Source organism: Dermacentor silvarum, chromosome 3 (assembly GCF_013339745.2).
Source record: "Dermacentor silvarum isolate Dsil-2018 chromosome 3, BIME_Dsil_1.4, whole genome shotgun sequence".
In the NCBI taxonomy this organism is placed as follows: Eukaryota; Metazoa; Arthropoda; class Arachnida; order Ixodida; family Ixodidae; genus Dermacentor; species Dermacentor silvarum.
The window spans coordinates 35,835,399-35,861,023 of NC_051156.1; the positions used below are offsets into that span (position 1 = coordinate 35,835,399).

Here is a 25,625-nt window from a genome sequence, read left to right on the forward strand (position 1 = left end):
AGCCGTTGCTGTGAACGCTGTGAAATCATCAGGTCATGTGTGGTTTGTTTTCCGCCGGTACGTGCGCGGTGAACTTTTTTTAAAAACCTTGCGAATGTAAACCAGAACCTCCCTGCCTTTCATTAAATCATTTTCTCTCTCTCTCTCTCTTTCTTTTAGAAATGATGATCTCCCTTCGACGCCATCGAGTGCTTCGCGCAAACGCCTTCGCGTAGGCGCTCTATATTCACGGAAAAGGCAGATTCGCTGGGATTCTATGTTCTGCTTTAGTGGGATGAAAGATTCTAAATAATGTCATCGTGTGAAGTTTCAGCCTTTGGCCCTTCAGTAACTCATTGATTTAACTAAGTTCGAAAATCAGTAAAGGAACGAGATGCTTGGGCATATTTGCCGTTTCGTCCCACTGTGCTTCCAGTAACATGTAGGTGTTATCGACAAATGTCGAACATTAGCAAGGCTTTTTATGACATAGAAGTAGACAGCTATGTCAAGAAGTTATTTTTGCTTTGAATTCACACACTAAAGAGGAGAGAGAGTGAAAGGGGTGCGTAACCTTGTGAACTCAATGACGCTTTGACTTAAGCTTGGAACAATGGTTTGTTGGTGGAGCAGTTCTGTGGAATACTTGGAGAGTAAGCAAACTGTAATAGCAGCAGTTAGACGGGGAGTAAAAAATGCAACACTGCTTTTATATGAACGACCTACCTTTAAGATGTGTCCGCAACAGTTCAGTAGATGAGCAAAAATAATTTTAAAATTTAGGAGAGAAATTAAAAATAAATTATTTGCCCACCTCACACTGCCAGTGGCAAGAGCAGCCATGATTTAATGTTTTCAATCAGTCATTTATATCCATCCATTTATGTCGGCCTAATCGTCCATGTAGATGTTTTAATTGTTGCTTTTGAGTTATCGTGGCGTCAAATTTTAATACTGACATCTGTTTTCAGAATCAAAACGAGCCTGGAGACACCACAGCCGGAATGCGAAAGGTGAATTCTTTGGCCATTCATCGTCTAGCATCACCATGATCAAATGCACTGTTGCCATGAGAATGTATTGCCGGGAGGTATTCTCCATAAGATTTAGTAAAAATGGTAGCATTAAGTGTCTCCTCTGCGATTTTGCATAGCCTTTGATTTGCGAGTCTATTAATTTATTTGATGAGGTGGGCAGTTGGCACACCCTGCCTTTGTACACATTCAGCTGAGTAGGTCTGGGGCACAGCAAGTGAATCTGATGTGTAGTGGCAATCGCATTAACGTCGGCAGTTATCTTCCTGTTTGAGCTGCTACTGCTGCTTGCCAACACAAGCAGCAGTTGCCCAAGATGACATGAAATAGGTTCATTGAAGAGTGGCACATACCCTGAGTCACATACCCAGAGATCCAAGCAGGTCCGTCAGATGGTTATTAACCCACTTCCCTCAACATAGCAGCCCTACCCATTAGGCCATTGACCACTAACTGACACAAATTGGCTGGAAAATAGAGACAGACACCCGAAAGTATGTGAAGTATCCTAAAAATGCTACTTGCAATAAAGTTTTCGATACTTTGGTTTACTTACTATTTTATTTTGTGCTGGGTGAATCCTTGTTTTTCTGAAGCACATGACATCCTAACAGCATAACAAGCTACGACATTAGTTTTAGTTGTTTTTATTAGTGACATTAGGTGACATTTTAGGTCTGGAGGAGGCAGTATTTCTGTGATTTATTTGGAGTGTGGCTGTTGTGTAAATGTGCTTAAAATCCTTAAACTACCTCACTAATATTTACCTAAACGTGCCGTTTCACATAGGTTGGAGAAGTGCTCATTCAGATGATCCTGGCACAGCTTGCCATGGTGGACCAGGCAAGTTTGCAAGGGCCTTGATTCACCATGTGTTCACAAAGAACCTCATGGGCCACTCACTTCTCGGAAACAACACAAACAATAGGCAAAAACAGGCTCTTGGCCTTATCAGGGTCAACGCTGTTATAGGCAAGTACCATACATCCTTTTTCCCGTTGCATTTTTGCATTCACATTTTGTACTTGGAATTACCAGGTTGCTATTAGCACAACAAATAACTTTCAAGTAGCCTGTCTCTGCAACTACGTGCTACAATAGCCTACTATTTGGAATGAATGTTCACTTGATCTCAAGTCTCTAACGCGTCCATACTAAAGTGCTAAATTTTAAAAGCAGGCTTAACTGCCAGAAGTTATTGGTGGCTCCAACTGACAAAGTTAAGTGTATTTGCGCATTAGTTGCACTACTTGACTGTCATTGCAATGAATAGTTGCAATGAAGCAACTACCAATCTGTGAAGCACGCTACCAATCTGGTGGTATAGAGGGTGTGCTTAAGTAGCCTGAAAGTGTTGTTATAATTGTGGAGAAGCTATGCTCAAGTGCAGTTACTGCTCAACTCGAGGGACAGCACTACCACCAAATTTCAGCAATAAAAATGGCCCTCCAGATTCTGTAACGCAAAACATAGTGGTTTCACCTATTTCAACAGGCCACATTGAATTAAAGTTGCTCCTGTCTTGAAGGAGGTCCATGTGGTGGCAGACAGTAGCCTTAGGTGGCAGACAGTAGCAGACACTAGACAGGGAGCTTAAGTTACGGAGCGTAATTGTTTGGTTATTTCGATCAAAGCAACAATAGGAACAGTTGCCAACTTCGTTGTCAACATTGCTGTGTTTAGCGATGTCCATTCATTCTCGGCACTTAACCTATTAATTAAGATCCAATTTATCACATTGTATTCTAAGATGTGGAAAAAACACAGGTATTTATTTGACTTTTCCTCACGCTCCCATAAAATGATCACTACTCAATAGGCCCTTGGCAGCTACTATATAAAGCTTCTTACAGAACATGAGGCATGTCCACAGCTCCCACTCTGAAATTGTTGGAAATGTCTCCTGCTTTCTTACTTCAAGGACGCATTTGCCTGTTTTCAGCGTTATTATAAACCAGTGGTCAAGTACTATGGGTTTAGCTTTATTAAAGATTGAATGAGCTTTGTAGGTGTTCATGTTTAACCCTTTGAGGATCACATATTTTCTGGAAATACATCCCCCAATTTAAGCATAATTTTTTATTCTGGATTGTTCTTCAGAGCGACCTTCCGAGAATAAAAATGTGTAAATAATTTTTTATTGCGCAAAGTGACCAAGGTTTCTTAGTGTCCGCAGTTTTACACCGTGTTTATTGTAGCATGCAGGGCAAACTAGCATAATCACATTTTTAACATGTAATGACACTTACAAAACATTAAACTAGGTGAATATTCCCAAACTACTGCAGTGATGGGCACCACAGAGTAAAGAGAAAGATCAGTTTTGGAAGAAGCCAAGGGGCAACAGCACAATCAGGATTTTTGTAGAAGTCGCAGAAGGTTACAGAATCTGTAATGTGATGCTTGGGGACACTTCATTCTTAAAAGGCATGCTTATTTATATGTTCTTTCGCCGCCTCATATTTATGGTCGTGACCACACGATTTGTTTCCGCCACTACATGCATGGCAGTGACCCTCAAAGGATTAGCAGAGTCAGTCCACTTGCATATTTCTCTTGTAAGACTGAGCATTTCTTCGTATTTCTTCTTCGCATTTATTTGTGTTAGTGTAACCAGGTTGGCGCGCAACTGCAGTAAATCCTCGTTATAAGCAGTATCTTCTTTTAAGTAGACAGGCATAAGAATGGCTATTATAATGCGAGAAGTGCACTCCAGTTGCATATGAGCTCGTAAAACAAATTCAGATATACCATACTCAATTCTGGTCACATAACCGTATTTGTAGCAAATCCTGCAAGGAAAAATGCAATGAAGTGCTGCACATTTTGATTATGAATGTTGAGAAATAATTTTAGTTGCCAGTAGTCTACCATTAAGTTTTTTCACCAACAGTATGAAGTCTTTTTTCCACCATTTTATTCCTAAGCAAGCAACGGTCACATTTTTCAGACCAAGGATATTCATGGTTACTCTGCCACAGTGGGCTTTTCCTGTTTGCCTTCTGCATATTGTACTAAGTGGAGTCCTCCGGCGCTACTCCACTTTGAAAGCTGGTCATTCTCTAGAATTGAACCCGTGAAAACTTCGAATAAACAAAACAAATGAAACAGTTTCATTATAACAGGGCGTACTGTATGTCGCACTTTTGCATGTGGAACATTGATCTTAACCTGATGCTGTTTTTCCTTTTTTTATAGGCTTTACCTGTCACAAGTTTCCTGGGACAAACATGGCGTACATTAAGAACACTCTTGCCTCACTTCTCGCAAGGGACCTGAAGTGTCCAGAAGAGCCCAAGTCTGTGGACAGTTCAAGTGTTGTGCACTAGCAGCCCTCAACATTTTTTTATTATTATGATGTTTCTAGTCACCTGAAAAGCCCAGGTTGGATGGTTCAGACACAAGTACTGTGTTGTGATTGATAATTATTTCCACAAGTGTTGCGCTTCGTATTTTAGTACATTTTTACGCAAATTTTTAATAGATTTCTACAAAAGATAGTGTTTCTTGATTATTTTATTTCATAGGTATCTCGGGTCATTTCATGCCAAGACTGTTCCATGACGGCACACTATTTCAAATTTGTTTGATAAAATAAAAGTTGGCACAGTGAGAAATTTTCCAGAAAATTAGGTTTCATAGATACACCGGAGAGTGAAATCTGTGCTATTGTCAGAGTGGTTCTGTTTAAGAAAAACTACATATTGTTAACTACATATAAGAAAAACTACAATCGGTGAGCCCCAATTAACTATCTTCGTGACAATATTAACATATGTTTGTAGTAATGGTTTATTTTGCTATTTCAAAACAGTAAAAATTAGGAGGTAAAAGTTTGCTTAAATTCAGAGTGCAACAAAAGTTCTTGGGCAAAGCAGCGATGTGCTTTCTTTCCTGTACGCATGAAATCTGATTTCTTGCAAATTCTTTTATTCTAACCTGTTTTGTGACACTCAAAAATTAAGAAAAAATTCCTCATGCCAGTTCAGCAGGTAACTAATGGCCACGGTATGTCAGATAGAAATATTTAGTGAAAGTGAATAAATCGCTTGGTATGTAATGACCTGCCCAGGAACCTAGTAATCATGGCAGAAAACGCAACTGGATTGTGCAACAAGCATTGCAGCACAATAAACTGCTGCCATGGCACAACTTATTGTAATTACTGTGTTGTTTCAGAGGTAGATAACGTTTAGTAAAATGGGCACACACCATTTAACCAATATATGAGTCTCAGTGGGCTCATTCAAATTCTACCATGATTATTATGTTACTGGCTATCAAATAGAGAAATCAAGTACATTTTAAATGTTACTTACTGTAATGCTTGTATACTATTTATTTTCTATTTATTTCAATTTTGATAAATGTTACTTTAGGGCCACGCAAACTTTACACCTCTCGGTATTCAATTTTGTTGTTGTATCAAGCTGCTGGCTGTTTGTAGATTGCTATAGGAATTTTTTGATCTCAAGGCACACATGGCTGTACAGTTAACAAATGTTTGGATTCAATAAATAATTCATCTAGAAAAAAATGCTTTTTGTCCACATCAACTTTGAGCTGTTGATTTCATGAAGGAATGTGTGTTAAGCCAATTCAAAAACTAGCATAATGGTTCTGCTAGCAGCTCTATATTATGTTTTAATACAGGCTATATCTAAAAGTGTGGTTTTGATCCCTGGGTGATCCAGGTCTGCAATACAGAAGTGCCTGCATTTAAGTTTGCCCCTATCCTCTGGTATGCAAGGATCACATCAATTTGGCATCAATGGTAATGCTATGAGACTCAACGTAGCTCAGCGGTAATTAAAGAAAAGTCTAGTGCAGTTTTCAACACTACTCACAAACAGCATATTTCAGTGGGCTCTCAAGTGATTTCAATAGTGACGTTCAACACTGCTCCAATAATATTTAAATGGTGTTGCAATATTGACTAACATTGCACGTTAGGCTTGTTGGTGTAACATAATGCAGGCAAAAGGTGTAGCGCATCAAAAACAGGACACAAGAGGAAGAACACAGACAACACACACGTTTGGCGCTTAATGTGTGTGTTGTCCGTGTTCTTCCCCTTGTGTCTTGTTTTTGATACGTGGCACCTTTTGCCTCCATCAAGCAATATTGACGTTTAACACATCCAATAATACTTCAATGGGGTTTCAATATTGATGTTCAATAATGCTTCAACAATATCTCAATGGAGTTTCGATATTGATGTTCAATACTGATCCAATAATATTTCAATGGGGTTTCAATATTGACATTCAACACAGTTCCAACATTATGTCAATGGGGTTTCAATATTGGCATTCGACATATTTCAACAGGTTTTCAATATTGACGTTCAACACATCTTCAACAGTTCTTCAAGGGGCTTTCAATATTGGCATTCAACGTGGTATCAACAATCCATCAATGACTTCTCAAATTGAAACGATCCAATGATGTTTCAACGAAATGCCGCGGGCCAATTTTCAACACCTGTCAACAATTTTCTCAATAATGTTTCAACAAAGCCTCAATCTGCTTTCAATGCTATTTGTTAACATTGACCAATGACTTTTAAACAACATTTCAACAATTTTTTTGTAAGGGAAAGGCTGGAATGCCTGACGCAGGCCTCGGCTTCCCTGTACACCTAATATTGTGTAGAAATACACTTTTGTATCTTACACTGTTTTTCTATCACAGTGTTTAGTATTTACTACATATCATAGTTTGTGCTACTCTACTGCCTCAGGCCTTGATGGTCTGGTAAATCGTCATCTCATTCGTTCCAAAATGAATAAACCTGAGCAGTTTGCGACATCCCTTACATTTGCTGCATACTACTGGTACATAAAATCACTGAAGGGCCTTTATCATCCTTACCCAAATTAACGAACCCTTAACACCGTCTTATAATTTACGTTTCATCGCACCCGATGCCTTGTCGGCGTCATTTTTGGAAGAGAGCGCTCTTCTATAACTGTACGCATTTTCAGAGTCTGAGTGCATTAGTCATAGGGAGCCACTGTGGAAAACCATTCAAGTACTCACCGATATTTTGGTGAAAACGTAGCTGAGGAGCGCAAGCACAGACAGGTAGATGCGAATGCGCTGGCCACCAAATCGTTTGCTGAGGTACTCCGGCATTGTGAACACCTGAAAGGGACACAACCTTTTTATCCGCCGATCACTGCACGAAAAGAAAGTGAAGATGCTGTGACATGCCATTTATATTGAATCGTTACAGTTTTTTATTGAAAATAATGAGGTGCACGAATATCTCCGCGGCTACTCTTTGCTTCATGAATAGGTAATTTTCTATGCATGGACGTTTTATACTGCAGCTTAAGACGTAATTTGTCCATGAAAGCAATTTTTTTGCTATGTATGCACCCACAACACAACAGAATGTAGCCTAACATACTAAACAACATACCACGAACTAATACTCACACCTATATTTCGAAAACAAACGTTTATACCATAAAAAAGGTGAGTCAACGACGGTTGACATCAAAGACAGACTATGCTTTCTTAGCAGAAATAATGTACCACGCAGTTTGTTGTTTAGAATGCACAATCTTCGGAATTGGCCGACATCTTGAGAGTTCTATCTGCAGGATCAGTCCATATTGCCATACTTTCGATTTCAGCTAGCTTTAGCGTGCGTAATGTTTGAACGAGCGTATCTGGGTTTCATATCAGCTTATTTTCGTTAATAGCGCATTATTACTGCTCTACGCTAAGTTATTTGCCTTTCGAAGCTTCATTTTGATCCCTTTTTTTGTCCTACGTGAGCTAGAAGGCGTCAAATCGTCTCATTTGACTAGGTGAAAGTTCCCAGATACCCAAATCCCGCGAGCCCCAAATCTCTCTGACGTCTCCAAAGAAGAGCTTGTCTTAGAAACAACAGTACCCTATAATATAAAATTCGATTATGCAAAGAAACAATACTTAAATAGCCAAAACGTATTTGTATCAGGACATTTGCAAGCTATGAGTGCAGGGTGCATTCCCTAAGGAAAGCAATGCAAAACGCTAGGATATCATTTCGCTTGCAGCCTGAGTTAGCTGAGTCTGCTGGTGCCGTGTGTTCATTAGCTGACGTACGTTGCCTTCCATGTCCAACGCTGACATGGTTCTCCTAAGAAACGTGGAAATATTGAGCAGCTGTGTAGAGGTTTCGCTCCGCAACCGCTTCTCTGACCTCAAGCACAAGGAATAGATGCTAATCACGTGTTGTTTCTTCTATTTCCCTTTCCTGTGGCCACTGGTATGTGTGCCAGACGGTTAGATTACGAATGTTGCATACAAAGAACATGCTAAAGTCAAAAGCCGATGGGAAAGTCGGAAGTCATCTGGCTAATCATGATTTGAGTTCTGGCCACTTGCCATTCTTTAATCACTTGGGTATTTTTTTCCAGCACAGTGGTAAGGTTACAGAAGATGTAGTACGTAAGCATACTGTAACTTGAAAAACGCGGATGACTGTGTTCTGCATACATGCTGTGCGCTAAGGAGATGCACTTTTTGCAATGCCGGTCAACCTCTCATTCACTGCCTGGATATCTGCTCATGAGCCACGGGAGTAGTGGTTTTCTTGAAGCTATTTATTGGTGTGGCTTTGATAAAGTCTTTCAGTTGTATTTCCGCAGTTGTCCTTGCACATATGTTGCATTCTGCTTGACGTCACAATGAAATTGTACCAACCAGCCCTCATTTAAGTTTTAAAAGTCTTAAAAAGTCTTAAAACAACAAGTCTTAAAAACAATTTGCTGCACAGCGTAGGTGAAGTGAAATTGCGTAATCTAACGTCCCAACGCTGCACGTGGCGGCAGATACTCACACCGGATGCCATGTACACCGGCACGAAGACCCAGGCCAGCAGCAGCACAATGAAGAGTGCCTGTGTGGAAGCAGGGAGACGGCTTCGTAATTACGTTAGTGTTGCATTACGAAACATCGCAGTAGTGCCGCACTCGCGCGCATGTGTCCTGTGGTAATTTACTCACATGCGAAGACAAATTCGTGATGAAACCATTACAGCGCAACTGAAAACAAACAAAAAGAACACAAAGGCGGACAACACGGGCGCTACGAGGTGTCTGGCCTTATGTTTTTTGTTTTCGTTTTGGTATCAAGTAACGGCCAACTAGCCTTTGACGAAGGTAGGCCCACCTATCGAAACGTTGGCCAGCTTTTTTGAGGCACTTCATCCCTGTTTATCCTACTTCTATACCGTAGTAGCCCAAGAATAAGTTATTATAAGATACACTTTTGAGAGGTCTAAACCGCTTACCACTGCAGACGTGAGTGCAACATTGCATTGACTTTCCCCAAATTCTTTTTCTTTTTGTGCTTGCGCTAAGTACTGCACCGAATAATGGAATACGCACTGCAGCGCACATTCAGCGTTGCTTGCGTATTGTTAATGAAGGCTGAGATAGCGTTTACGCCTTACAGGCATAATTAACATGTTGTGTAGCTTTTCCTTGATAGGAGGGGATTATGTATTTGGCAATTTTTAATGTACTTTTTCAGCTAACAGTGCTAACTCTCGTTGTTGGCACTGCATTTGAGCATGAATATACATGTTCACTGCCACCAGGTTCAGTCTTTCCGTCTGCGTCTTCCACCTAGTACTATCGGGGGCAAAGCTTCGTACTGGAGATACCTTCCGCTAGTGTCGTCTAGTATGCGTCCGGCTTTACGAACCTCCATTATGTTGCCAACGGAACCTGCAAAACGATTGTCCCTAGTTTCCTTGCAGAACTTTGTGGATAACTAGAAATATCAACTGCAACCAAGAGCTTTCAATATTTTTTTGCACTACGGACTATACATATAGGGGGTGCGAAGCACAGTAGCACTACTCGTGAGCCTAAACAAGGCACTTGGCGTACCACGATTTTCGCGATACATCTGAGCAGCATGTAAATTAATTTTTACGTCAAATACATGAGAACGGTTAACAAAGCAAATCATATCGTATTTTTTAGGACGTCATACACTTACTAGCCGCCATGGTGGCGTACTGACACTGGTGCTGCATTGCTAAATCCGAGGTCGCGGGATCGAATCCCGGTCGTGGCGACGCATTTAGACGTGGGAGAAATGCAAAAACACCCGTGTGTACGTCAAAAAACGTCAGGTGGTCAACATTATTCCGAAGTCTCCTATTATGGCATTGCTCATAATTATATGGTGGTTCTGGCACGCACAAACCAAAGGATTTAATTTAATTAATAAACTCCGCGCAGGAAGCAACATCCTCTTTCCTGCCGAGACTTTTGCAGGCGAGACGACAAATATTCTCAGAAGTAAAATAACACTGCCGCAACACTGCGGCAACAGAAAACACTCATGATGACATTCTTCTAAGCTGAGGATAAAATCTGGCCTCCATTAGAAGGAGCTGATCAGAAGTGAGGCTGCCTAAACTAATAAAAGCGAAGACGAAACTCATGTGTAGCAGAACCGTAATTAGGGCCACCAGAGTCGTGTAAGACAAATTATGCGAGCCTATCGTGGCGCGGTATAATCGCGCCAGTCTCGGCAGCGTCCGGAATAAGTAAGCGTATCACAGTTGCACACGACTAAGCGTTTTCTTGCTTTCGCAATCCGCTTCTATCGAATGTTGAGTTTCGTTCAAGGATGGAAAGATTGTGGCTTTTCTTTTTCGTAGCGTACCAAATCATGTTCAAACGGAGCTGCAGCTTATCGTCGTGAAACGTTAGGGTGAAGATGTGTGAAATGAGAGGCCATGGAAATGTGTCACATACATTGAGTTCAAATCCAGCGACGCCAATCCCCGTGGCAGCGCCGGAGCCAGCGAGGCCAATGAAGTGGTCCGTGCCTACGTTGCTAGCGAACAGGGACGCACCAACCTGTGGAGAAGAGGGGTACGTGCTTATAGATGGGCACAACGTTTGAAAATGTTCTCTTGAAAGGCACACGAGCAATGGACTCTAGACTGACGTCATGAGCCGCACGGCGTGGAGAAGTTGGCGCTTCGAACTGGGCTCAGTCGCGTCGGCTGCGCCCCTATGCCCCTCGTCTGAGTGGACATCAAGGGGCGACACAAGGCTCGTTCGGCAACAATGTATTGCGTAATGAACAGCTAAGGAACGAGTTCATACAAGTGGGTACCATGTTAAAAGCGTTATTCCAGTGGCTGGATTTACGTGCCAAAACCAGTTCTGATTACGAGGCACGCCGTAGTGGAGGGCACCGGATTAATTTTGACCACCTGGCGTTCTTAAACGTGCATTACAACGCAAGCACAAGTTTTTTTTTTTTTGCATTGCCTCTCCATCGAGCTGAGGTCGCCGCGGCCGGGATTTCAACCCGCGACCTCGTGCTCAGCATCGCTACGCCTCGGCGAAGCTCGGCGAAGCTGCCGACGATGGAATGATAATTATAGCGAGGTTCTAAGAGCTCCGCTGCAAAATTATAGGGCCCGTTAGCTTGCTTTCAGTACTGTATAAAATATTCACTGAGATAATTTCCAATAGAATCAGGGCAACACTTGACTTCAATCAACCAAGATAACAGGCTGGCTTCAGGAAGGGAGATTCTACGATGGATCACATCCATGTCATCAATCAGGTGATCAAGAAATCTGCAGAGTACAATAAACATCTCTACATGGCTTTCATGGATTATGAAAATGCATTTGATTCAGTAGAGATACCAGCAGTGATAGAGGCATTGCGTAATCAGAGAGTACAGGAGGCATACGTGAATATCTTGAGAAATATCTACAAAGATTTCACAGCTAGATTGGTTTGCCACAAGAAATATAGAAAGTTACCTGTCAAGAAAGGAGTCAGGCAAGGAGACACGTTCTCTCCAATGCTATTCACGGCATGCTTACAAGTATTCAAGTTCTTAGACTGGGAAGGCTTACGAGTGAGGATCAACAAAGAATATCTCAGCAACCTTCGGTTTGCCGGTGACATTGTCCTGTTCAGCAACAAGGGGGACAAATTACAACCAATGATTAAGGACCTCAACCGACAACGTATAAAAGTGGGGTTGAAGAGATAAAGAAGATATGCAGAAGATAAAGATAATGTTCAATAGCCTGGCAAGGGAACAAGCATTCAGAATCGCCAGTCAGCATCTAGAGTCTGTAAAGCAGTACGTTTGTCTAGATCAATTACTCACAGCGGACCCTGATCATGAGAAGGAAACTTACAGAATAAAATTGAGTCGGAGTGCATACCGCAGGCATTGCCAAATCCACACTGGGAGCTTACCACTGTCGTTAAAAGGAAAATTGTACAATCATTTCATTGTACCAGTGCTAACATATTGATACGGAACAGCCCCCACAGTGTGGCTGCACTGAGGAGAAGGAAGACGACGTGTTCCCGCATGATACAGCGTCGCATTTTGGCCTCGGTTACCTTCCCTGTAAATAAATTGTAAGTAGCCTTGGGCATGAGCTTAACGCAACATTGTTTGGTGGAGGCGGACGTTCCCCGTACCCGTCATGGAGCTTCGCAGCGGTCGCAACAGCGCCACTGCAACGTCGGCTGCTGCTGCCGGCACTTCGTCTACGCCAGCCTCTCCGCCTGCAGCCTCAACCTACCCCACCATACCCCCCCCCCCCTTGGGATCCTTTTGTTTTCACCGTAGTCGGCAGTTCTGATGTTGACGACTGGCTCCGCTTATACAAACGTTTCAGCACCAGTCACAGGTGGGATCCGACTATTATACTTGCCAGCATTATTTTCTACCTCGACGGAGCTCCACGGGCATGGTTCCAGGCTCACGAAGAGGGGATCTTGAGCTGGGATCTCCTCAAAGAGAAGCTCGGCGACCTTTTTCGCAATCCGTTTGGTCCCTAACTCAATGCCAAGAAGGCCCTTGCCACACGTGTACAGACATCGACCATTTCCTACGTGTCGCACATTCTCGACGACTTGGCCCTTTGTGCCAAGGCTGACCCGAACATGTCGGAGGACGATAAGGCTAATCACGTCCTCAAAGGCATTGCTGACGACGCCTTCAATTTACTGGCGTTTACAAACGTCACCAGCATCGATATGATCCTCAAGGAGTGCCACCGTCTCGAGCATGCTAAAAGCCGCCGGGTATCCCAGCACATCACGCGACTTCCCAATGTAGCTGCTACGTCATCCTGTGACAACCTCTTCCACCAAAAGTCGCGATGTCACTGATCATTCTCCGGCGACGATCTTCTTGATCCAGGCCGTCGTCCATCAAAAGTTGTCAAACGTCGGCCTGCACTCCGTTCGTTCCTTGCGATCGGAACGTCTTTCTCCACGCACGTTCCCACCCCACTCTTCTTACTCCTCTTATAGAGAGCGCAATCCGTCCGAATGGCGAACCGTGGACGACAAGCCGATCTGTTTTAACTTCCGATACATTAAACATATCGCTCGCCACTGCCGCAGCCGCTAGACTTCTTCGACGCCCTATTCTTCTGATTACCACCCTCGCCCCTCTAGCGCGTCCTTTTCCTTCGCTCCTTCTATACCCGACTCATCATCTCACCCTGCGACACCTCTGTCACGACCCCACTACTCCCGCTCGCCTTCTCCCTCCGGCGTCAATCTGGTTCGCCCCCGTCACACCGTGCTCCTTCTCCGACATACTCGCAGTACCCCCGACCGGAAAAGTAGACAGTGCAGCTTCTGGAGGTGAAGCTGCATCGACAACATTGGCACGAAATACTCGCTTCACCTTACCATCGAACAAGAATCTGTGGCGACACACTGCGCACAAACCGGCGCAGCCTGCGCCTCGCCACTTGCTAGCCCGGCATGACAGGGCTGCATGCTGCACCAAACCTCCGATAAGGGACAGAGCCACCACAGCGTCACCAGAGGCTTACGTGACCGACGTTGGATATAAACTCAAGCTGCCAAGCTCGAAAGTCCCTTCCTTCGCTAACCGTTCGAGCGCAGCGGCGGTATGCTCGCCCCGTCGCTGCTACTACGCTAATAAACAGTCGTTATGTTTCATGTTGGGATGCGTCCTTCCATCTACACGGCATCCCACATCTGGTGACCCGGAAACCGAACAAACCGCACCGCCATGGCCGAACCAGAAGTCCTCACCGCTCTTCGCCAGCAAGTGCAACAACTTCAACAGGAACTGCAGAACCAGCAGCAGCAGCATTCTCGCAACGCCTCCACAACCGAGGCCATGCCTGCCGGCTCCACCGAGGACGTCACAGCTCCTACAGAAGGCATCCCGCACGCTGCCTCATACAACACCTGGCGTGTCGCTATCTAGCTTCCACCGTTTTGGGTGGACTGGCCCGAGGTCTGGTTCGCCCAGGTCGATGCCCAGTTCTCCCTGGCGCGCATCACGCAAGACCGGACCCGCTACGATTGCGTCGTCACCCACCTGGACGCACGAGATGCCAACGAGCTCCGGGATACCCTTGCTAACCCACCAACGGCCAACCTCTATGAACACCTGAAGCCTGCACTTATCCGCCACCTGTCGCTCTCGGAAGAACAGAAGATACGACAACTTCAGTCCGCAGAGCTTGCTGAGCGCAAACCTTCACAGCTCCTGCGCCACATGCGTGCGCTCGCGGGCAACATGCAAGTCCACGATTCTTTCCTGCGAGCGCTTTGGCTCCAACGACTCCCGCCGCACGTCCAGGCAATTCTGGAAGCTCAGGTTAGGCTACCTCTCAACGAACTGGTGGAGATTGCTGATCGCGTCATCGAGGCCTCCTTGCCGCAGTTGTCGCGCACCATCCAGGCTGTCGCCGCACCGCTGAACACCACAGAGCTTGCGCGCCGTAACGGCGACATCGATCGACAGCTCACCTGCATTCAACAACGCCTGGGTGAACGTCTTCCGATGCAACAGCGCTGCCACTTACAAAGCCGCGACCTTAACACCACTTCGTCGCGACAACCTGATAACAACGGCCCGTGTTACTACCACCGACGCTTCTGGGACAGAGCCCGGCAATGTCGACCACCCTGTCCCGTGGGACATGCGGAAAACGCCTACGGCCGCTCGTACAGACGGCCGCAAGCTGCCAAGCCGGAGGCCGTCGCATCTGCGTCACCGACCAAATCACGAAGCAGCGGTTTCTTGTCGACAGCGGTTCCGACATTTGCTGCTACCTGCGATCCCATCTTCAAGGTCCTCATCCGCCTACGTCTTTCGAGCTCAGTGGGCACACCGCTCCACAATCAAGACGTACGGCTCGCTCCGCCTGCACATCCAGCTCAGACACCTACGCCATGACCTTCACTGGAACTTTGTCATCGCCGACGTCGCCGAGCCAATCATTGGCTCAGACTTGATGGCCCACTACAACCTCCTTCCGGACTGCCGCAACAACCTCGTCATCGACGCGACAACGGGACACTCCACACCAGGCCAGCGAACGACCGCCCAACAGCCAAGCATCAAGGTACTCAGTGTTGACAATCATTCGCCGTACCATGCCATCCTCGGCGAATTTCCCGCATTGACGCGCCCCAGCGGACTGCCACGCAAAGTGCAGCACACCACCATGCACTACATCCGGACCACTTCAGGCCCCCCGGTTTTCTGCCACGCCCGTCGCCTTGCCCCGGACCGCATGCACATAGCCAAAGGAGGGTTCGAGGCCATGCTCCACGAAGGAATCGCCCGCCGCTCTGACAGTCCATGGGCCTCGCCACTCCACCTTGTGCCGAAGAAGACCGAAGGCTGGCGGCCCGGTGGGGACTACCGTGCCCTCAACGCGCGCACCATCCCGGACAGGTACCCCGTCCACCACATACAGGACTTCGCCCATCGCATTCATGGCTGCCACGTGTTCTCCGTGCTAGACTTGGTGAAGGCCTACACACAGATACCCGTCAATCCGGATGACGTCCCGAAAACGGCAATCATCACTCCCTTTGGCTTGTTCGAGTTTTCCTTCATGAGCTTAGGCCTGAGGAACCTTGGACAAACCTTTCAGCACTTCATCGACGAAGTCGTCCGCGGCCTCGACTTCTGCTTCGTTTACCTGGAGGACATACTGGTGCTTTCCCGCGACGCCGAAGAGGACCACAGGCACCTTCGTGTGCTGTTCCAATGCCTCGATGACCACGGTCTACTCGTCAATATCCAAAAAAAGCACGCTAGGCGCTTCCGTCGTCCGCTTCCTCGGTCACCAAGTTTCATCTGAGGGAACTCGGCCCTTGCCCCAACGCATTCTCGGATCTGCAAAATTATCCTCAACCCACCACCGCTATAGACCTTCGCCGTTTCCTCGGCATGCTGAACCTTTACAGGCGTTTCTTGCCACACGCAGCCGACTACCAGGCTCCCGTCCACGATGCTTTGGCTGGCCTACGAGGAAACCAACCCGTCACGTGGACACCGACGTTAGCGAAAACTTTCGAAGAATGAAAAGCCGTCCCCTGCACCGCCACGCTTCTCACAAATCCCGTGCCTTACCACGCTTCCAATCCTAGCCCACTTTGACCCGTCTGCCTCAACGTAACTTCGAACTGATGCCAGTGGTCACGGGATAGGAGTAGTGTTAGTACAACACCGCCGTGGACATGATCGCGTTATAGGCTATGCCAGCCAACTTCTATCACCTGCCGAGCGCAATTATTCATTCACAGAGCGCTAGTGCCTCGCTCTTCTGTGGGCTGTTGCGAAGTTTTGGCCATACTTGTACGGACGCCCATTCTGTGTCATCACTGATCACCACGCTCTCTGCTGGCTATCCTCGCTCAAGACCCCACGGGACGACTCGCTCGCTGGGCTTTACGCCTGCAAGAATATACCTTCTCCGTGGTATATAGGACAGGGCGTTTGCACAAGGATGCACATTGCTTGTCCCGCTACCCCGTCGACAAACCGGCTGATGCGGACGCCATCGCTTCCGTTTTCTCTGTGTCCCAGTTGCTTCAATTCGGCAACGAGCAATGCCGCGATCCCTCATTACGAGTCCTCATCGACCGTCTGGAGTCAACGCCTGGTGACGCCTCCCTCCGGATGTTTCTCCTCAAGGAGGGGACTTTATACCGCCGCAATTTCGATCCCCACGGCCCTGACCTACTGCTCGTCATTCCATCACACCTTCGTTTGACTGTCCTCCGCCAACTTCACGATGCTCCCTTGGCTGGGCACTTGGGCATCTCGCGCACAAACGAGCGTGTACGCCGTCGCTTCTTTTGGACGGGTCTCGCCAGCTCCGTGCGGCGCTACGTTGCCGCTTGTGAGCCCTGTCAGCATCGGATGAAGCCCTCCACACTTCCAGCTGGATGTCTCCAGCCAATCGACGTCCCACCTGAACCCTTTTTCCGTGTTGGTCTAGACCTTCTTTGGACCATTTTCTCTCTCGGGCTTCGGAAATAAATGGGTCGCCATCGCTACTGATTACGCTACGCGGTACGCAGTCACAAGAGCCCTCCCGACAAGTTGTGCTACTGACGTCGCTGACTTTCTTATCTACGACATCATTTTACAGCACGGTGCTCCGCGCCAATTACTCACTGACCGTGGCCGTAGCTTTCTCTCGGCAGCCGTAGAGGACATCCTCCGCTCCTGCTCGACAAAACACTAGTTCAGCACGTCCTACCAATCACAGACCAGCGGCCTCAGGGAGCGCCTCAACCGGAACATTACCGACATGATCTCGAAGTACGTTGCGGCCGACCACCACGACTGGGATTTTCATTTATTTTGTGTGACGTTCGCGTATAAATCATCGCATCACGACACCGCTGGCTATTCACCGTTCTATCTCCTATATCGCCGAGAACCCGCGTTGCCCTTGGACACTTTGCTGCCCTCGCCCGCACGTTCAGCCACTGAACACGCCCGCGACGCGATCGCATGCGCTGACCACGTGCGCCAACTCGCCCGCACCCGTATCGAGGCCTCACAGGAGATTCAGAGACGCCTCTATGATTGCCAGTATCGCCACGTGCAATTTTCTCCGGGTTCTCTAGTGCTTCTCTGATAACCCATCTGCCGTGTGGGCTTTTCCGAAAAGCTGCTGTCGCGCTACACTGACCCATACCGAGTGGTGCGACAATTGACCGATGTCACGTATGAAATCTTCCCCGCCGACCTCTCAGCGTCATCGTCAGCTGCAAGTGACATCGTTCACGTGGCAAGACTAAAGCCATACCACACACCCTTCACCGCGGATATGTAGCTTAAGCACTGGGACGGTGCTTCTACTGCCGGGGGTGAGGATACGGAACAGCCACCACAGTGTGGCTGCACTGAGGAGAAGTAAGAAGACGTGTTCCCGCTTGATAAAGGTTCGCCATTTTGGCCTCCGTTGGCTTCCCTGTAAATATATTGCAAATAGCCTTGGGCATAAGCTTTCATTATTACTAATGAATTAGTACCATTATTGGACAGAAACTTGGAGATTAGCGAAGAAGCTCGAGAACAAGTGGTGGACAGCACAAAGAGCGATAGAACGAAAAATGTTAGGCCTAACGTTAGGAGACAGGAAGAGAGCGGTGTGGATCGGAGAGCAAACATGGATGGCCGATATTCTAATTGGCATTAACAGAAAGAAATGGAGCTGGGCAGCAGGCGCGTAGCCAGAGGGGGGGGGGGAGGCTGATGGGCTTCAGCCCCCCCCCCCCGAAATTTTATTGCGATAGCAATTATATGGACACTTCAACCGGATTTCTGCCGTCGGCGTCGCCGTCGTCGTCGGCGCGAGGTTCCCTCATGTGGAAGGTACAGTTTCCCTTCTCTAAATTTGTATGGGTGTTCTGTGGTTCCCTATAGATAAAATCTTCGCCGCGCGCCGTATGCCCGAGCGGAAGCGTGCGGGGATACCGTCTCTTATCTCCGCACGGCTCTGACCTTTATGCGCCGTGCATTCGCCGCTCAGTTTCCGTTCAAGCGATCGACCGCACGTACCTTGCGGCGTATGCGCTTGCTGCCAGCGTTTTGACAGTCGTTGTCTGCAGTCATTCAGTGTAATCTATTCTTGTTTGTTTGTGCGCGCTCACACCACGCTTGTTCATTCAGTTAGTAATAGTCGGGCCACATTTTCCAACGCACGCTACACATGCAATGCTGCCCGGATCGGCAGTGCAGCGCTACAGGTGTGTCCCTTCGCACGCGCTGCCCACGGGAAGCGCTTCTCATCAACACCACCGTTTCACACGCGCCTTCTCGTGGTCATCGAGTCTCTCTTCATGTCGGTCTACCTACGCCGCAACACACCTGCACACTTAATCAGCTCATGTTTACTACAATTCATATTGCTACCAAAGCCGCTCACCTTACTTCGTATGACATTGCTGTGTTGCTATCGCATTCATTGCTTCGCCCTTATGGCGAAACTGTGACATTTGTTTCGTGCTGTCGCGCACCGTGAGACAAATTTCTTCTCCACATAAAGTAAATTTGTCTCACGTTGTTGCGGGTGACTTTAACGCCCCCAATAAGGAGTGGGGGTACGATTATAAAAGTACACAAGGGACAAACATGGCCTTCAACGCCTCCGAGTTCGGCTTAATACTTATAACAGACCCTAGGCTCCCCACCAGATGCGGTAACTCGGTTAGTCGAGATACAACCCCTGATCTCACCTTCCTCCGAAGTATCGAAGGCACGTGGGACAACCTCCAGGAGGGGCTAGGCAGTGACCATCACATACTCGAAATTCTGTTGCGTGTTAAATCCAGACAGCCCACCAGATATGAGTATGTGGACTGGGATCTTTTTCCAAAAATCAGAGAAGAAACAGCCCCACCAGACGAGATGTATGCAGATCTGCTAGAGAATCTCAACAAGGCAGTTAAAGAAGCAACCAAGGAAATCAATACTGATCTGGAGGTTCCTAAAATGGACTCGAGACTAGCTCACCTTCTGGAGGCAAAACATGCCCTCTCAACCAGGTGGAAGACCCAAAAGCTCAATCGTAGACTCAGAGCGAAAATCGAGCATCTTAACAAGGAGATTGAGTCCTATTCGGCCCAGCTCGCCCGGCAGCAATGGGACGAGACGTGTACCGAAATGGACGGGCGTATGCGAAGAGGTAGCAAATGGAGCTTAATGAAAAGTCTACTCAACGATAAACAGTCTAAGGCCCTTAGCCTCGCGACGGATAGGCTCATAAATAAGCAAATCGCAAGCGGTCTCACCGAGAGGGAATTAGCCAACAACTTAGCATATTACCTATCTCCCCCTCGCCAAAGACGGAGATCACCCGGTAGATGTAAACTACATGGGACTCTCGGCACCTGATCTAGACTAACCCTTCACCGTATCAGAGATCAGACATCTCTTCAATCTAAATGGCAGATCAGCCCGGGACCCGATGGAGTCACGAACAAACTCCTGAGGAACCTAAATGATAGGGCAATCGAGATAGTCACGGCCGAAATAAACGAGGTATGGAAAACTGGACAGGTCCCGATAGACTGGCGTACCGCGAAAGTGGTACTCATACCCAAACCAGGCAAACCCCCACAGATAAACAACCTGCGGCCCATATCCCTTACATCATGCATCTCCAATGTTGCGGAGCACGCGATACACAACAGGATCACTGAGCATATTGAGAACAAGGAGCTCTTTAGACACAACCTAATTGGCTTTAGACAGGCGTTGTCCACACAGGACGCTATGCTTTTGCTTAAGAGTGAAATCTTTGATAACAAGACTCGTGACGTGAGAGGGATCCTGGCACTAGACCTCTCCAAGGCCTTCGACAGGGTCGCGCATAGACACATCCTAACAGAGATTTCCTCTCTTAACCTGTGTCAGCGTTTTCATGACTACACCAAATCTTTCCTCGCGGATCGCAAGGCACATGTGCACCTCCGACTAGGCACGGTCTCGGGAGGGCCCTACCAGCTAGGCAACTGCGGCACCCCGCAGGGCTCGGTCCTCTCCCCACTGTTATTTAATATAGCCATGTACAAGCTCTCCACTTGCCTCCATGCAATCCCAAACGTGGGTCATGCCATATATGCGGACGACATCACGATCTGGGTGCCGGGCGGCTCGCTTGCCATGCTCGAACACTCGTTACAAAGCGCGTTGGAGGCAACGGAAAACTTTCTTTCCAGCACGGGCCTTGAACTCTCCCCCGCTAAATCAGAACTACTGTTATACCGACAGTCCCGACAAGGGGTCAGAAACCTTGAGCCTCTGAAAACTCTGCCTATAGAAATTCGACCTAAGAATGGACATCCCATACCAAGGATGGATTCGGTCAAGATTCTAGGTCTCCACGTTGATGCTAAGGGCTGTAACTCGACGGCCCTCAACAGGCTCACTGGACAGGCTAGCAATTTCCTAAGACTTTTAGCCCGCATCTCAAATCGGAGAGGCAGTCTCAAAGAGGACAATCTGCTCAGAGATTCTTCTTAAGTCATGTTACCTACATCGCGCCGTACCTTAATTGGGGTAAGGCGGTAAAGGCCAAACTCGACTCTCTAATCAGAACCGGTATCAAGCGCGTGCTCGGCCTTCCGCAGTCCACGAGCACCGAGAAGCTGCTGGAGCTAGGACTCCACAACACTATCGATGAGCTAATAGAAGCTCACACAGTGGCTCAAATAATGAGATTATCGTCCTCTAAGCCAGGGATCAAAATTTTAGAAGAAGCGGGTATCCAACCCAGACATGAACCGTGGACCAAAATTAGCCTGACCCAGCAAGCCAGAACTCGCATCATGGTTGACCCCGTACCGCGAAACATCCACCCAGTGCATAACGAGGGTAGAAGATTCGCGAGAGCCAAGTCGATCCTTAAAAACATCAATCAACCCAAACTAGGGGCCCTCTTTGTCGATGCTGCCAGATATGACAGTGGGGATAAGTTCGCTGTCTCGGTTGTAGACGTGGAGGGCAACCTGCTTAATGCAGCTTCTGTCTATACTAAGTTTGCACATGTGGAGGAGGAAGCGGAGATCGCTTTGGCTTTTCACAGCGCAAAAGTTCCCCTTATCATCTTCTCGGACTCACGCGCAGCAGTTAGATCCTTCTCGGCCGCACTAGTGTCTCAACAGGCGAACAATATTGCGAACAAAGCACTTCAAAGAACTCGGGTTCCCACATCTCGTGGTTCCCAGCCTCAGTTAACCCGCTCGGATGTAATCCTAACGAGCAGGCCCACCGGATAGCGCGCGATTTCACGTACCGCGCTGTCAGGGGTAGCCAGGCTCGGAACGAGGTCAGCATCCACAAAGATCCATTATGTACCTTCCACGAAAGTGTTTCCCATTATCGTCTCGGCAGGAGGACATTTCAACACCCCCACCCCAAATTGAACAAACCTCAGGCTAGCACACTCAGACCTCTGCAAACCCGTTCGTATCCCACTCCCCGGTCCCTTAACAGGATAGACCCTGACCATTCACAGTCGTGCTCCAAATGTGGTCATGACTCATGCTCTTTTGATCACATGCTCTGGTTGTGCCCAGCCCTTAACGCCTCTTCACCCATCATGAAAGAGCAATGGGAGGAATCCCTCAACAGCAGCAATCTTCAAATTCAACTCCAGGCTGTCCAGAGGGCCCACGACATCGCGACGGGACTTGGTCTCCCGGTCCCATCGTGGGCGGAGTCACCGACTTAATCTGGGGGAGCCTTCGGCTCGCCTAGATCTCAGTTCCTCAGGACTCAAATAAAGTTCTTGTCATGTCATGTCGCGCACCGTCGGCCAAAACAACCACCGGCGCCGGGAATCATTCTGGATTTTGTCTACAATGTCTTTTTGACGCTCGAAAAGACATTTTGGCGCCAAAACTGCGAACTCGGGCTGGATTTCGTGGCAACGCCCATGCACCTGGAGTCGCATAACGTAAGGAGCCCCAGCCGAGCACAAAGTTTCAAGGGCTCTTCGATAGCGAGCGGGCGCGTCGTGGCATCTTGCAGCGGCCCCGGAATCTAAGGAGCGCATTGATTTAAATTCAGAAACTTGATGGGTACGAAGTTCTTATAAAGTTTTGAAGCGAAAGGTGCACTGACACTTCCAAACGCGTGCTTCCGATTTTTAATTCTGGAACTTTGTGGGATTCATGTTCTTATAAGCTTGGGCCAACATGCGCGCACTCGAACGCGCGTATCCAAGCCGTTCCAGAAATGGAAGCACGCGCTCGCAATCTTCCACACACACGCAAATATAAATATCACCGTGACTGTCAGCTGCCAGCTGGCATCTGATAATTTTCTCCAAACATTTTCAGGAAGCACGCCCAATGTGATCGATCAGCTGGACCAAGGCAGGCAAAAGTAAAATAAGAGAAAACATAAGAAAGTTCACGGCCTATTAAAGTTGAGACAGTTCGTTTTTGCGGGTGGCAAGGTCTGGCTCTCCGTGGCAATAGGACACTGGTTCTATGGATTTAAGCAAAGCCCCCGCTCACGAAAATCTCCCACACACACGAAAATACTAAATATCACCGGGACTGTCAGGTAGCAGCTGATACTTTTCTCCAAAAATTTTCAGGAAGCGTGCAGAATGTGATTGATCAGCTGGACCAGGGCAGGCAAAGTAAAATATGAGAAAACAGAAGAAAGTAAACGGCCTAATATGGATAATTTTTTTTACGGGCGACAAGGTCTGGCTCTCCGTGGCCACAGGGACAGGGGCCCTATGGATTTAAGCTATGCCCCTAATGAAAATACAGGCATTTTTAGAGTGCTTCTTCGCATGCGAGCTGATTGTGGAGATACATATCTGAAGAACCATTTGGAAAGTTGCCCCAGTAATGTCTCGTATTTAAACCAGATGTACAAAACCAAATTATAGGAATTTGTGGTGAAATTCGCAAAGAAAGCCTAGATGCAAAAGTGAACACTGCAGGCTGCTTCTCCGTACTTGCTGACGAAATGACGGATATTGCTGGATTCGAACAGCTTACTGTTTGTGCAAGGTACCTAAACAAAGATGTCAACGATATCGAATGAAGAAAGGAAGGAAGGAAAGAAAATAAGAGGTGAAAGGCAGAGAGGTTAACCAGGTTAAGTGTCCGGTTGGCTACTCTGCACAGGGGGATGGGGTTAGGGCTGAAAAAAATAGAAAACAAGGGAATATTAAAAATAAAAGAAAAAGAAATGTACCAGTCCGCACATTCTATACTTTTTCACTAAGTCCTGTTTCTTTTAAAAAGCGTACTAGCGCTTTTAAAGCAGTTCGTTCCGACTTCGGCGGGGACCAGGGACCAAGAATTCTGGCTTCCGTGAGGGGACGGCCGTCTATCTTGTCGAGCGTGGTGCTGAGCAAACGATATCGAAGAAGTGTGTTTAGGTTTTAGCACAGGAATAGATGCCCTCTTTCATTGAGACTGCAGGTTACATGTACATGTGTACAAACTGCTGCAGATTCTAGTCACCCTTCCAGTGCCACTGCCAGCGCAGAGAGAATTTCAAACATGAGATTACTAAAAAATTACTTGCGCTCTACAATGTCTGAGGAACGCATGGTTATGCTGGTGCTTCTATACGCCCACAGAGCCGTTGCCATCAACGTGTCCGAAGTTACTAAACGCTTCGCTAAGCTTCCCCGCCGAGTGAAGTTTATCGTTTAGATAGCGAAGCAGCAAAAATAAATGCATGTAAAAATATATGTTCCTTCACGTTCCTATAATTATAATAATATGTATAAAATAATAATTATTATAATTATTATTATTATAATTATGAAAACGTATGACTGTTAATTAGCTTTTAAAACCACAGAAATTTTCACCTTTTATTGTAACAGCATGGTTATCACAATTATCATGCGAATACAAAAATTAGGGGGACATCAATAAACAATTTTGACCGACCTTGCTCATTGAAAGCCCGGCACACGCGGCGTTTCCCAAAACGCAGTCGAATGTTGGGTAAATCAACTTGCAGCATAATCTGTGGCTTTAGTTTGTCCTTTTCTTTCCTGTTTAGCTACATGCTTTTACTTCTTTTTTGAAGCGAAGCAATACCCTTCTTTTATTTTGGGTGCAGAATAATCGTTGCCGCTGTGCAGGCAGTTAAAATAGGCGTTTTCGTATTCATTTCTGAGTTCTTTTTCTATTATTCTAGCCACATGGTGCTGTGGCGACCGCAGCATGGCCCAAATGCATATCACGAATTCTGATACCATAGTTTTGTTCCTGCCTGGATCCTCTGTCTTTATACTCGTATGCATGAGGTTTACTATCTGTGACTGCGCAACATGTTTATTTGTCTTGTTTGACGCATTATATACAGTAACGTTTCCTTAGATACGTAGTTTTATTGCAGATTTATTCGTATATATATATATATATATATATATATATATATATATATATACATATCTTGTTGCGAGGTTTTGTGTATACAAGCAGTGAACTTGGTTTCCAGCGACGCTATCTTGCCCTTTATCTTCACATTTGTATATTTCATTCTATCTTCGCATTTCTAATGTACATTTTGCAGAACTCGTGCTTTTTATATGTACTCACTGTTGCGACTATAATTTCGGTGCAATTAGAATATACGACCGCTAACAGCTGCTCCTGCGCAATCCATTGCAACGAAGGACAGCGTCATTGAGGTTTTTCACTAACCCTTGCATATGTACAAAAATGTAAACAAGGTTTTTGAATGACAAAGATTCATCAAAATATTTGTCCTCAACTTGTTCATTTTATGGCCTTTACGTTTTTCATATCA

General features: G+C 46.6%; 1 protein-coding gene across 1 annotated transcript in view; it reads right to left on the reverse strand.

Moving 5' to 3' along the window:
* LOC119444297 (sodium/glucose cotransporter 4-like) overlaps positions 1–25,625 on the reverse strand; it is a 603,800-nt gene that overhangs the window by 488,804 nt on the left and 89,371 nt on the right. Inside the window, exons 3-5 of the mRNA XM_049663258.1 lie at positions 10,787–10,891; positions 8,851–8,910; positions 7,056–7,160 (exon numbers count right to left, since the gene is read on the reverse strand). Of these exons, the coding sequence (XP_049519215.1) occupies positions 7,056–7,160; positions 8,851–8,910; positions 10,787–10,891 (270 nt within the window). The remainder of the gene's footprint in view (positions 1–7,055; positions 7,161–8,850; positions 8,911–10,786; positions 10,892–25,625) is intronic.